We start from the raw sequence: 13,510 nt of genomic DNA, 5'->3' as shown, positions 1-13,510 counted from the left end.
GAATTATACATACACATATGTGTGTTGGGGGTAATATATGTATAGAAGAGGGTATTGGAAACACACGAAAGTGGTGGCAATGATTCCTTCTGGAGAAAAAAGAGCCTGGAATGGGGGGACTAGTCAAAGGAAATTAGAGCTCATCTGTTTAATTTAGACTTTACTAAGCAGGTCCTCTACACTTGACTCCATGATTTCCCCCAATGAAAGAGAAATCTCTGGTACTTAAAAACAACAAAGAGGGTTTCTTTGTCTTTCCCTCGTCTGAGAACATCACTGCCCTTTTCCAGCAGCTGTATGCACAATTCATTGTCCATTGTACATGTATAAACAATCTGAAGTAAATGTTCATGTTTGCAACTAAAAAATAATTACCATTTCATGGCCTAAGAGGGGATAAAATTTAAGAAAATATAAGTAATTTACGTTGCAATAGTATAACTTACTGAAGATACTTAATCGAGAGTAACTGAAATTGAGAGAACGCAATAAAGGAATTTTACATAGCACTTGGAAGACTGAAAAACATTAGGCAGTTAAGTTGTAGATACTCAGAGGCTACAAATTCAGGTGCTTGGGCTTCCAGTTGTGATTTCCCTTTAAATTGGAAATCATTCACTCTTGGCCAAGGGCAGTTTGGGTTAGCTTTTTTAACAGTTTTTAACTTGGTAAGTGGGAAACACTTGCTTTAGATATATCCATGTATTCAATTCTTGATAGTTTCATACAAAAATAGGTAAAATTTTTAACCTTCTTTACCTAGGTATTAAAATATGTGTCCTTTGTGGATGAATCCTACATTAGGATGGTGGATGAGCAGCTACTTGGGAGAAGTTTGCAATATATTATAGGCGAAGAGGTCCCAGTAAGTAAAAACATTTAGCCTTTTGCTTTTTAAGAAAACTTACTAATTTTTTTAATGTGGTAACTCTTTAACTTTTTAAAAATATATAGCTGATATGCAATATTATATTGGTTTCAAGCATACAACATAGTGATTCCACAATTTTATACATTATTAAATGCTCACCATAGTAAATGTGACACCATCTGTCAGCACACAAAGTTATTACAATATTGTTGACTATATTTCCTATGCTGTACTTTTCGTTCCCATGACTTAGTTTAAGAGAACTTATAGTTAAATGTAATTATGTCTGGAATTTGTATAAATCACAATGGATGAATTCTAATAAAGTAAACACATGCACCCAGCATCCAGATTTAAAAAGCCAGTATTATTAGCAGAAGTCCCTTTCATGCCTCCACCTGATCACTACCATCCCTTAAAAGTCATCATTATCCTATATTCAAAGGTTAGTTTTATGTCTTCTAGAATTTTTTAAAATTTGAATCCAAATATATATTCAATATATACTCTGTTGAGTGTCTGGTTTCTTTCACTCTACACTATTTTTGTGAGAGTCATCTATGACATTGCATACAGCAATAGTTCATTTTCATTGTTGTATAATTATAATTATAAACATCCAATTTATTCATCCCTTCTGTTGTTGGACATTTGGGTGGCTTCCAGTTTGGGGCTCATGCCAGTGATGCTGCTATGGTAAACATATGGCACCTAAAAGTGAACTGCTGAGTCACAAGGCAGACATATGTTCAGCTTTAGTAGTACAACCAAACAGCTCCCTGAAGTGGGGGTTCTAATTTGCACTCTTGCCAGCTGTTTTGGTTGCTGGACATCTTCACTATCTGTGTTACAGGGAGGTTCTAATTTGCACTCTTGCCAGCTGTTCTGGTTGCTAGACATCTTCGCTATCTGTGTTAGTTTTCTATGGCTGCCATTATAAGTTACCACAAGCTTAAGTAGCTTAACAACAGAAACTTATTCTCTGACAACTCTGGGAGCCAAAGTGTCAGCAGGGCTGTGCTCCCTCTGAAGGCTGTAGGGAAGGATCCTTCCTTGCCTCTTCCAGCTCCCGGTGTTTTTTGCACCTGCCAGGACCTCCAGTGCAACAATGAATACAAGTGGTAATAGCAAGCATCTTCATCTCATTCCCTTCTCAGGAAGGAAGCTTTTTATATTTCACTACAGTATTTACTACAGGTTTTTAAAGATGCTCTGTCAGGGACCACAACAGAAGGGGTGAGGACTTGACAATATGGGTGAATGTTGAAACCACTGTCTTGATTATATGAAACATCATAAAATTGTATATCAATGATACTTTAATAAAAGAGAATGTTCTGTCAGATTAAGAAAATTCCCCTCTGTTCCTAGTTTGCTAAGAATTTTTTATCATGAATGGATATTTAATTTTTAAAAAATGGATTTTTTTCTGCTTCTGAAATGATCGATGAATTTTCTCTTCATTTTGTTATGTGGTGAACTACATTGATTGATTTTCAAATATTAAGGCAACCTTGCATTCTTGTAAGAAAATCAGTTTGACTGTGATGAGTATTCTTTGTATTTATTGCTAGATTAAATTTGCTAATATTAAACTTATAAATAAAAGTTAATAACAAAATTAAAGCACTCAGAACCTTAGGGGTTGTTATTGCTAATGGGTTTGGAAACAACTTTTTCAGAGACCCTTGATGGACTTCACAGAGTTGTCCAGGCTGCCCCTATCTCTCCACAACCTACCTCCTATTCCTGGACAACAAGAGGACATACAGCTATTGAATGAACAGGGGACTCCTAGATCAGGCAACGTGCCAGACTGGTGCCAGTGTGGAAATTGCCTTCCGTCTCAACTTCCCGAGAGCCACAGGTGCCTGGAGGAGCTGTGCTGTCGGAAAAAGGCAGGTGCCTGCATCACCACCTCGGAGCCATTCAAAAAGCTTGTCCTGTCTAGACAGGTTCTAAAGTTCCTCCTGCTCTACCAGGAGCCCTTGCTGGTACTGGATGCAGATTCCACCAACAGCCAGCTGCGGCATTGTGCCTACAGGTGCTACAACACCTGGCGCTTCAGCAAACAGGACCTGGCTGACTTTGCTATCCTGCCTAGCTGCTGCCGTTGGAGGATCCGGAGAGAGTTTCCCAAAAGTGAAGGCCAGTACAGTGGCTTCAAGCATCCTTACTGATGGCATGAGGGTGAACAGTCATATTAACATTACCTTTGCTTGATCAAGGTTGAACTTCACCTGCAAAGATCTGTAGTCAAATTTCCAACTAAACAGAAATGTGTTTTCCTCTCCTAGACTTCTGTATGTGTCTGGGAGCAAAGTGCACAAACAAACTGGAATGCCTCAGCATGGACTGAGAGTCACAATATTTGGATGTATATATCAGTTCTGTCCCTGAGAAGCTGTGTACAAGATCCTAGGCTTTTAACCTCTGTACCTCAGCTACCTTATTATTACCCAACCTACTATTTCACAGAGATGGTGGGAGGACAAATTGAGACAGCATACATGAGCTTCCTTGTTAATGCATAAAGAGCTACATGAATGTAAACAGCTCATTATGAGGCCAGACTGGAATAGTGTCCAAATATGAACAAACAGCTTGGTCCTGGTTAAAGAATGTAGAGCATTAAAAGTGGCCAAATATCCTTTGGCACTTCTCCTCCAGAACCTGAGAATTATGTTTCCTACCCTTGCCTTTGGATAATTCTGATTGCTTTATTCAATAGTGGAAGTGACACCGTGTCAGCCTCAGGGTCTTGGTCTCAAGAAGCTGGCAGTTTCCACTTCCTGTTCTTTGACAAGCCAGTCCCCAAGTAAAAGCCTGATTATCCTGAGACCATCCTTCTGTGAGGAAGCCCAAGCAGCCTCCTAGAGGGATACCCAACCAGCTCTCAGCTTTCAGGACATCCAAGCCCAGTCTTGACCTGGAAGAGAAGAAGCCTTCAGATGATTGCAGACCCTGCTAACATATGACTACCACTGCATCAGGGACCTCAAGTGAGAGCTGCCAGTGAACAAAGTGGTTGTTTTGAACCACTAAATTTTGGGTTGTTACACAGCAACTGATACTGGGACAGAGAACAAGCCTGACTCATGGGAACATAGATGCCGCCCATCCATCCCTTGGTTCCAAGGTTTTTAGGGAGCCTGGACCACCCTTGGAGCCCCTCGGGGCTTAGGTTTCTATTTGGCAGTTCTAGGAGGGCTACAGACCAAATCAGGTAGCCCACCAGACCAGCCCTGGAGTTCATCAAATCTAACTGCCCAGCTACCCAATACATTCCAATCCTTAGCATATTTCTATGAGTCAAAGTAACTAGTACTATTAAAAACTGGAAATGGCTGCCTTTATACCTTTAACATCCTGTACTTCGCAGCCAGTTGGAATGGATGCAGTCTGGATGCTACTTAAAAAGCAACCCACACCCAAACCTTTACAATTTTTATACATCAACTGCTAAGAATATGAAAATGGATAGTCACATGTTTCAGGATCCTCCTGCAGGATTTCCTTTTCATGGTTTTGGTACTGGAACTGACTATTTCTAAACAACTGTGTAAAGACTACATAGAGACCACCATTCAATACTGTGACTGATGAAGGATCTATGAGTTTTTTTATACATACCTTAGATCTACCATTTTGATACTTTTTTAAAACCAGCAGCTTTCTATTGCATTAATGTAAATATGAACAAAATGCTTCTTTTTTGGACCCAGGATTTTATCTGGACTCTTAAAATCAGGAATTAAGTAGGAGAGACTGATCTTTCATTTTTACTACCTTTCAGAGATTATTTTTGAAAGGTGGATTATGTATGATTTCTTCAGAATTTCAAGTTTTACTCTGAGAATTCTACATCACAGCTACAGAGTTCCATCCTAATGACCTGAGTCCTATACCTTTATTTTTTGGTACCTTACTCCTAGCATGTTTTAATTACCTCATGGAGGTCCCAGATGGGGTCAAAATTTAGAATGGCAAATAATCACTGGATCCAGCTCCTGTTTTCCCTCACCTTCCCCACAGATGCTTTAGGTGAGAGGGTGATGTCTTATGTCAGCTGTGAGTAAAATGTCTGACACTTCCTATAATAACGTACATCATGTTTGTATTCTTATTTTTAGTCTACTGCATAAAATAATGTCATCACCAAAGACATCCCAAGGAGAATCACATTTTGTAGGATCTGTTTTCTTGTACTTAAATGCATTCATCTGTTATGGTAACTGCACAGTATTCATTACTTCATTTTTGAATTGGTCAGTATGGGGAAAAACCCACACACATTTGGTGTCTGAAGTGTTATGAGTAGCAAAACAGGTTTTCTGTTAGGCATTCAGTAGAGACCAATGGTAGAAAAGGCTGCTGCTGTCATGGAGATATGAAGAGATAGACATTAATCAAATCAAACAAATGTAAACTTGCATCTTGTGGCAAGTATCATGATGAAGATAAGTGATGCTCTGAGATCGTTATAAGGGAATTTGACCTCTTTGGGGAGATCAGAGAAATCTTTCCTGAGAAAGGAGCCTTTTAGCTGAAATCCAAAGGATATGTAGTAGATAACTAGGTGAATAGGGTAGGAAAGAGCATTCTAGGCAGTGATGCTAGCATGTGCAAAGGCCTTGAGGCAGAAAAAGCAAAGCCAGTTTATAGAACTTAATGGAGACCTGTATGCCTGTTGCATAAGTAGGAAGGGGAAGTAGGGAATGAGACAAGACTGAGCAGGCAAGCAGGGGCTGGACTGCACAGAGTCTTGCAGGCCATGGCAAGGAGTTTTGTCTCTGTCTAAGAAAGACCAGTAGAGAGCCTTGAAGGGTTTTAAGTAGGAGGCTGGTAAGATTATATTTGATTTTTAAAAAATCATTCTGGATAAACAGATTCAAGATGGTGGCATGAGAGGTGAGATGGAGAACTCCTCCCAAAACCACAAATAGTACAAAATATACTTAATTAATACAACTAACCCTAAAACAGCAACAATAAGGCTGAATCAGACTCCATACAGACATCATGAATAGAGCAGACCTCATGAAACAGGGTAACATATAAAAGCCTTAATCCCTGATCATTTAAAGGGTGTCAGATGATCAGCTATGGAAGTACATTTTTCTAATATTCCTTTCTCTTAAAAAAAGAAAAGCAGTTCCTGTGTGGTGATCTCCAATAAGTTCTTCACAATGGTATAAAGGGCATATCAAAGTGTGGGCAAAGGGTTTGTTTGTGTTTATACAGAGGATTAAAGCCTAATTTGGCTACCCAGAAAATGAACTAAGATACGATATGAAGAAGAACTTCCAATATCAACATTCTCTGGAAGAGTCATTCCAGAAGATGATCATCAAAAACTTCAACAAAGATCCTGGTGCTGTTGCAGTTGTAGCTGCATTCATCCCACTGGTTCCTGGACTTGCCATTGGAATGAAGAAGGAGATATCTAAGCTGGTCTGTGCATACAGTAAAACAACAAATTTGACTGGATCTATACTGTTGGAACTCAACCAAGAATTAGGAGAAGTGCAAGTTGCAGCGCTCCAAAATCTTGCGACTATAGACTATCTACTGTTAAAAGAACATAAGGGATGTGAACAGTTCCCAGGAATGTGTTGTTTTAATTTGTCTGATTTTTCTCAAAATATTCAAATTCAGTTAGACAATATCCATCATATCATTGATGAGTTTTCACAAATGCCTAGGGTGCCTAACTGGTTTTCTTGGGTTTCACTGGATATGGCTGGTAATTGTAGGTCTGCTTTGGTTATGTAGCTGTATTCCTATTATGTTAATGTGTGCATGCAATTTAATCAGTAGTTTAAAACCTATACATGCTTATGTTATTCTACAAGAAGATATGTCAAAGAAATAATCAATCTTCCCATGTTTTCTTCCGTCTGCTACTTCTATAGCTTTTCTTCTTCCTTCCTAATTACAACCCTTAAGTAGAATTCGTGCCTCATATCGAATTTACCGAGTATCATAATTCCTCCAGGTGGTAAAGATACCTCGAGACAAGTGCTGGGCATAGAAGCCACAGGGCATAAATCTGCAAAGAAGTAAAAAGCTAACCTTTTCAAACAATATGGCTTCTCTCTCACTTACCAACTTTACATTTCCCTGTATGGCCCTGGAAGATGACTGGTTAGCCAGAGACAGCTAAGATTCCTCAAGAGAGGAACAACCTAAGACAGGCACAGTCGCAGGGGGGCCATCAGGTGAGAAATTGGGGATCAACAGAGGTGAGGCTCAGAACCTCACACCCCCTGTTTTGGGAGTAATCTTCTGCATCCGTGTATGTTTTGTTGCCCTTGTCTAGCTCGGATTACTACTTAGTCTATAGGCACACACCTGGTCATCTACATTTGCCCTCTTACAGCACTGAACTATGTTTTCTACCTTTATCTTGCATCTACCTACCACTTCAGCATTTTATTTAAAAAAATAATAATAATAATAAGGGAGAAATGTGGGATTCACATATAAATCAAGTATAAAAATCAAATGAATAATATTTGACCTGATTGTTTATAGTTCATGATGCGTGATCAAAACCAAAAGTTTCTGTGATATGACTCCCCTTGCACTGTTCACCATGTAAGAACTTATTAAAAAAAAAAAAAAAAGCCTTAATCCAGCAGGACCCAAGCCCTTCCCCCACCTGAGCTCACTGGCAGGAGGGAGGGAAACAGTGGGGAGGGGGTGGAAGCCTAGAGCTACTGAACACCCAGCCCTGGAGGTCTGCTTTGGGAGCAGAAACCTACACTGTGTGGTGCTCTGGACGTCAGGGAGCTGGGAGAGGCAGAGTGCCTGAGAGACTGAGATTCTAGCTGTTTGTGGAGGAGGGGATCCGCACCCGGCCACGCTGTGTCAGAGGAAAGGCAGGTGGTCTGAGAGGCTTCCTAGCAGCAACAGGGCTGCTGAAGTGGTGGGGTTTTCACGGAGCTTGCTGTGCGTGGGAGTGGAGAGCTGGACAAGGTTGTCTGGGTGCGCTCTGCCCAGCTGGTTGGGAACTTTGAGGAGCTTCAGGCGCTCCATCCCCCTGGCTGCCTACTCAGCTCCAAGGCCCCCCACTGTGACACGCCCTGCTGCGCCTTCCTCCTGGCCTGACAGCACCGGTCTGCAAACAGGCAGTCACTGCACTGGTGTCAGGTCAGCCAGAGGGAGGCCCCGCCTACAACAGCTAAAGACACCAAGCACAGAGGCTTATACCTGTGTGCTCGGCCCACTGGCTCTGACTGGAGACTGGCAACGCAGATGGAAATCAGGAAACAGATCTTTCCTCCCCCCCCAGGCACCAGCTCCACTCCCCTATGACCTCCAACCTCACTGTAGGGGCTGAGCAGCTCCAGAGACTGGAGCTTCTGGGCACTAGTGGGCACCACACAGAAATATGAAACGCCAAAAGAACACGGTTCAGACCAAAATCTCACAAACCCCAGAAAAAGGGCCAAATGAAACTGAACTCACCAATCTTCCTGAAAGAGAGTTTAAAATAAAAATTAAAAACACGCTTATGGAGGTACAGAAAATTTATTCAAGAATTCAGGAATGAATTTAAGTCGGAGATTCAATCATTAAGAAATTCCATCTCTGAAATGAAACATACAATGGAGGGATTTAAAAGCAGATTAGATGTAGCAGAAGAGACGGTAAATGGAATAGAAATTAGAGAAGAGGAATACAAAGAAGCTTAGGCAGAGAGAAAAAAGAATCTTTAAGAATGAAAGAATATTGACAGAACTGTGTGACCAATCCAAATGGAACAATATTCGCATTATAGGGGTACCAGAAGAAGAGAGAGAAAAAGGGATAGAAAGTGTCATTGAGGAGGTAACTGCTGAAAACTTTCCCAATCTGGGGAAGGAGATAATCTCTTAGGCCATGGAGATGCACAGATCTCCCAACACAAGGGACCCAAGGAAGACAGCATCAAGACATATAATAATTAAAATGGCAAAGATCAAGGATAAAGACAGACTTTTAAAAGCATATATATAGAGAAAAAAGATCACATACAAAGGAAAACCCATCAGGCTATCAGACATCTCAACAGAAACCTTACAGGCCAGAAGGGAGTGGCATGATATATTTAATGCAATGAAGCAGAAGGGCCTTGAACCAAGAATACTCTACCTGGCAAGGTTATCATTTAAATTTGAAGGAGGGATTAAACAATTTTCAGATAAACAAAAGCAGAGAGAATTTACCTCCCACAAACCACCTCTACAGTGCATTTTGGAGGGACTCCTATAGATGGAAGTATTCCTAAGGCTAAGTAGATGTCACCCAAGGGATAGACAAAGAGTACAGAATATAATTCATAACATACAAAGAATAGAGGAGGAAGAAAAAGGAAAAAAAAAGAAACTTTACGTTGTGCTTATAATAGCATATTAACTGAGTTAAATTAGACTGTTAGATAGTAAGGGAATAACCCTTGAACCTTTGGTAACCACAAATCTAAAGCCTGCAATGACAATAAGTACATACCTATCCATAATCACCCTAACAGTAAGTTGTCTGAGTGCACCAATCAAAAGACATAGAGTTACTAAATAGATAAAAATACAAGACCCATCTATATGCTGCCTATAAGAGACTCACTTCAAACCCAAGGACATATACAGACTGAAAGTAAAGAGATGGAAAAAGATATTTCATGCAACTAATGGTGAGAAAAAAACAGGAGTTGCAGTAGTTGTATCAGACAAAATAGACTTCAAAACAAAAAAAGTAACAAGAGACAAAAAAGGACATTACATAATGATAAAAGGGTCAGTCCAACAAGAGGATATAACTATTATAAATATCTGTGCACCCAACACAGGATCACCTACATATGTGAAACAAATACTAACAGAATTAAAGGGGGAAATAGAATGCAATGCATTCATCTTAGGAGACTTCAACACACCACTCATTCCAAAGGGCAGATCAACCAGACAGAAAATAAGTAAAGAGACAGAGGCACTGCACAACATATTAGAACAGATGGACCTAAAGGACACCTACAGAACACTCCATCCAAAAGCAACAGGATACACATTCTTCTTAAGTGCACATGGAACATTTTCAAGAATAGATCATATACTAGGCCACATAAAGAGCCTCAGTAAATTCAAAAAGACTGAAATTATACCAACAAGCTTCTCACATCACAAAGGTATGAAAGTAGGAATAAACTACACAAAGAAAGTGAAAAAGCCCACAAACACACAGAGGCTTAATAACATGCTCCTAAATAATCAATGGATCAATGACCAAATAAAAACAGAGATCAAGCAATATATGGAAACAAATGACAACAATATTTCAACAACACAAAATCTGTGGGACACAGTGAAGGCCGTGCTAAGAGGAAATATATTGCAATACAGGCCTACCTCAGGAAAGAAGAACAATCTCAAATGAACAGTCTAAACTCAAAATTAATGAAACAAAAAGAGGAAGAACAAATGAGGCCCAAAGTCAGTATAAGGAGGGAAATAGTAAAGATTAAAACAGAAATAAATAAAATTGAGAAGAATAAAACTAGAAAGAATCAATGAAAGCAAGAGCTGGTTCTTTGAAAAAATTAACAACATAGATAAACCCCTAGCCAGACTTACCAAGAAAAAAAGAGAGTCTACACACATAAACAGAATCAGAAATGAGAAATGAAAAATCACTACATGACACCACAGAAATACAAAGAAGTATGAGAGAATACTATGAAAACTTCTATGCAAACAAACTGGATGACCTAGAAGAAATGGACAACTTTCTAGAAAAATACAACCTTCCAAGGCTGACCCAGGAAGAAACAGAAAATCTGAATAGACCAATTACCAGCAAAGAAATTGAATTAGTAATAAAAAAATACCTAAGAACAAAACTTCTGGATGAGATGGTTTCACTGCTGAATTTTATCAAACATTTAGTGAAGTCCTAATACCAATCCTCCTTAAAGTTTTCCAAAAAGTAGAAGAGGAGTGAATATTCCCAAACTCATTCTACGAGGCCAACATCACTCTAATACCAAAACCAGGCAAAGACACCACAAAAAAAGAAAATTACAGACCAATATCCCTCATGAACATAGATGCAAAAATACTCAACAAAATATTAGCAAACCAAATTCAATAATACATCGAAAAGATCATCCATCATGATCAAGTGGGATTCATCCCAGGGATGCAAGGATGGTACAACATTTGAAAATCCATCAACAGCATCCACTACATCAACAAAAAGGATGAAAACCATATGATCATCTCCACAGATGCTGAAGAAGCATTACATAAAATTCAACATCCATTCATGATAAAAACTCTCAATAAAATGGGTATAGAGGGCAAGTACCTCAACATAATAAGGCCATATATGACAAACCCACAGCCAACATTATACTTAACACCAAGAAGCTCAGAGCTTTTCCTTTAAGATTGGGAACAAGACAAAGATGCCCACTCTCCCCACTTTTATTCAACATAGTTCTGGAGGTCCTGGCCACAGAAATCAGAAAACACAAAGAAATAAAAGGCATTCAGATTGGCAAGGAAGAAGTCAAACTATCACTGTTTGCAGATGACATGATATTGTACATTAAAAAAGCCCGACGGAATCCACTCCAAAACTACTAGAACTAATAACTGAATTCAGCAAATTTCAGGTTACAAAATTAATACACAGAAATATGTTGCATTCCTATACACTAACGATGAACTAGCAGAAAGAGAAATCAGGAAAACAATTCCATTCACAATTGCATCAAAAAGAATAAAATATCTAACCTAACCAAGGAGGTGAAAGACCTATACCCTGAAAACTACAAGACACTCCTAAGAGAAATTAAAGATGACACTAACAAATGGAAATTCATCTCATGCTCTTGGCTAGGAAGAATTAGTATTGTCAAAATGGCCATCCTGCCTAAAGCAATATACAGATTCAAGGCAATCCCTATCAAAATACCTACAGCATTCTTCAATGAACTAGAGAAAATAGTTCTAACATGCATATGGAATGACAAAAGACCCCGAATAGCCAAATCAATCCTGAGAAGGAAATATAAAGCAGGAGGAATTACGCTCCCTGACTTAAAGCTCTACTACAAAGCCACAGTAATCAAGACAATTTGGTACCGGCCAAAAACAGACCCATAGACCAGTGGAACACAATAGAGAGCCCAGATATAAACCCAAGCACATGTGGTCAATTAATATACAATAAAGGAGCCATGGATATACAATGAGGAAATGACAGCTGGTGTTGGCAAAACTGGACAGCTACATGTAAGAGAATGAAAGTGGATTATTGTCTAACCCCATACATAAAAGTAAATTCAGAATGGATCAAAGACTTGAATGTAAGTCATGAAACCATAAAACTCTTAGAAAATAATATAGGCAAAAATCTCTTGGACATAAACATGAGTGACTTTTTCATGAACATATCTCCCTGGGCAAGGGAAACAAAAGCAAAAATGAAGAAGTGGGACTATATCAAACTAAAAAGCTTCTGTGCAGCAAAGGACACCATCAGTAGAACAAAAAGACATCCTACAGTATGGCAAAATATATTCATAAATGACATATCCGATAAGGGGTTGACATCCAAATTATAAAAAGAGCTCACACACCTCAACAAAGAAAAAGCAAATAATCCAATTAAAAAATGGGCAGAGGAGCTGAACAGACACTTCTCCAAAGAAGAAATTCAGATGGCCAACAGGCACATGAAAAGATGCTCCACATTGCTAATTGTCAGAGAAATGCAAATTAAAACCACAATGAGATATCCTCACACCTGTTAGGATGGCCAACATCCAAAAGACAAACAACCACAAATGCTGGCAAGGATGTGGAGAAAGGGGAACCCTCCAACACTGCTGGTGGGAATGTAAACTAGTTCAACCATTGTGGAAAGCAGTATGGAGGTTCCTCAAAAAACTCAAAATAGAAACACCATTTGACCCAGGATTTCCACTTCTAGGAATTTACCCTAAGAATGCAGCAGCCCCGTTTGAAAAAGACATATGCACCCCTATGTTTATCGCAGCACTATTTACAATAGCCAAGAAATGGAAGCAACCTAAGTGTCCATCAGTAGATGAATGGATAAAGAAGATGTGGTACATATACACAATGTAATATTATTCAGTCATAAGAAGAAAACAAATCCTACTATTTGCAACAACATGGATGGAGCTAGAGGGTATTATGCTCAGTGAAGTAAGCCAGGTGGAGAAAGACAAGTATCAAATTATTTCAGTCATCTGTGGAATATAAGAACAAAGCACAAACTGAAGGAACAAAACAGCAGCAGACTCACAGAACCCAATAATGGACTAACAGTTACCAAAGGGAAAGGGACTGGGGAGGATGGGTGGGAAGGGAGGGATAAGGGGGAAAATGGGACATTATGATTAGCACACATAATTTAGTGGGGGGGGGGACATGGGAAAGGCAGTATATACAGAGAAGACATCTTACTATGGTGATGGACGTGACTGTAATGGGGTATGTGGTGGGAACTTAATAATAGGGGGAGTCTAGTAACCATAATGTTGCTCAAGTAATCATACATTAATGATATCAACAAAAAAAAAGGTAATTCTGTTGACTGTGTGGAGAATGAACTAGGAGTGGTGGT

General features: G+C 39.3%; 2 protein-coding genes across 23 annotated transcripts in view; one reads left to right on the top strand and one right to left on the bottom strand.

Annotated features, from left to right (window-relative positions):
- The window catches only part of IFT81 (intraflagellar transport 81), a 252,692-nt gene that overhangs the window by 219,025 nt on the left and 20,157 nt on the right, over positions 1-13,510 (bottom strand). The window lies entirely within an intron of this gene.
- P2RX7 (purinergic receptor P2X 7) overlaps positions 1-13,510 on the top strand; it is a 47,487-nt gene that overhangs the window by 32,421 nt on the left and 1,556 nt on the right. For 2 of the 4 annotated variants that reach the window (XM_073222947.1, XM_017644098.3), the window contains 2 exons: positions 764-865; positions 2,554-13,191. In XM_073222947.1, coding sequence (XP_073079048.1) covers positions 764-865; positions 2,554-3,051 — 600 coding nt within the window. In that variant the 3' untranslated portion in view covers positions 3,052-13,191. Of the gene's footprint in view, positions 1-763; positions 866-2,553; positions 13,192-13,510 lie in introns of those variants that run through there. The other 2 variants (XM_017644092.3, XM_073222948.1) reach the window with 2 other exon arrangements.

This window comes from Manis javanica, chromosome 15 (assembly GCF_040802235.1).
Source record: "Manis javanica isolate MJ-LG chromosome 15, MJ_LKY, whole genome shotgun sequence".
Lineage (NCBI taxonomy): Eukaryota > Metazoa > Chordata > Mammalia > Pholidota > Manidae > Manis > Manis javanica.
This window is presented reverse-complemented; position numbering and strand designations above follow the sequence as displayed.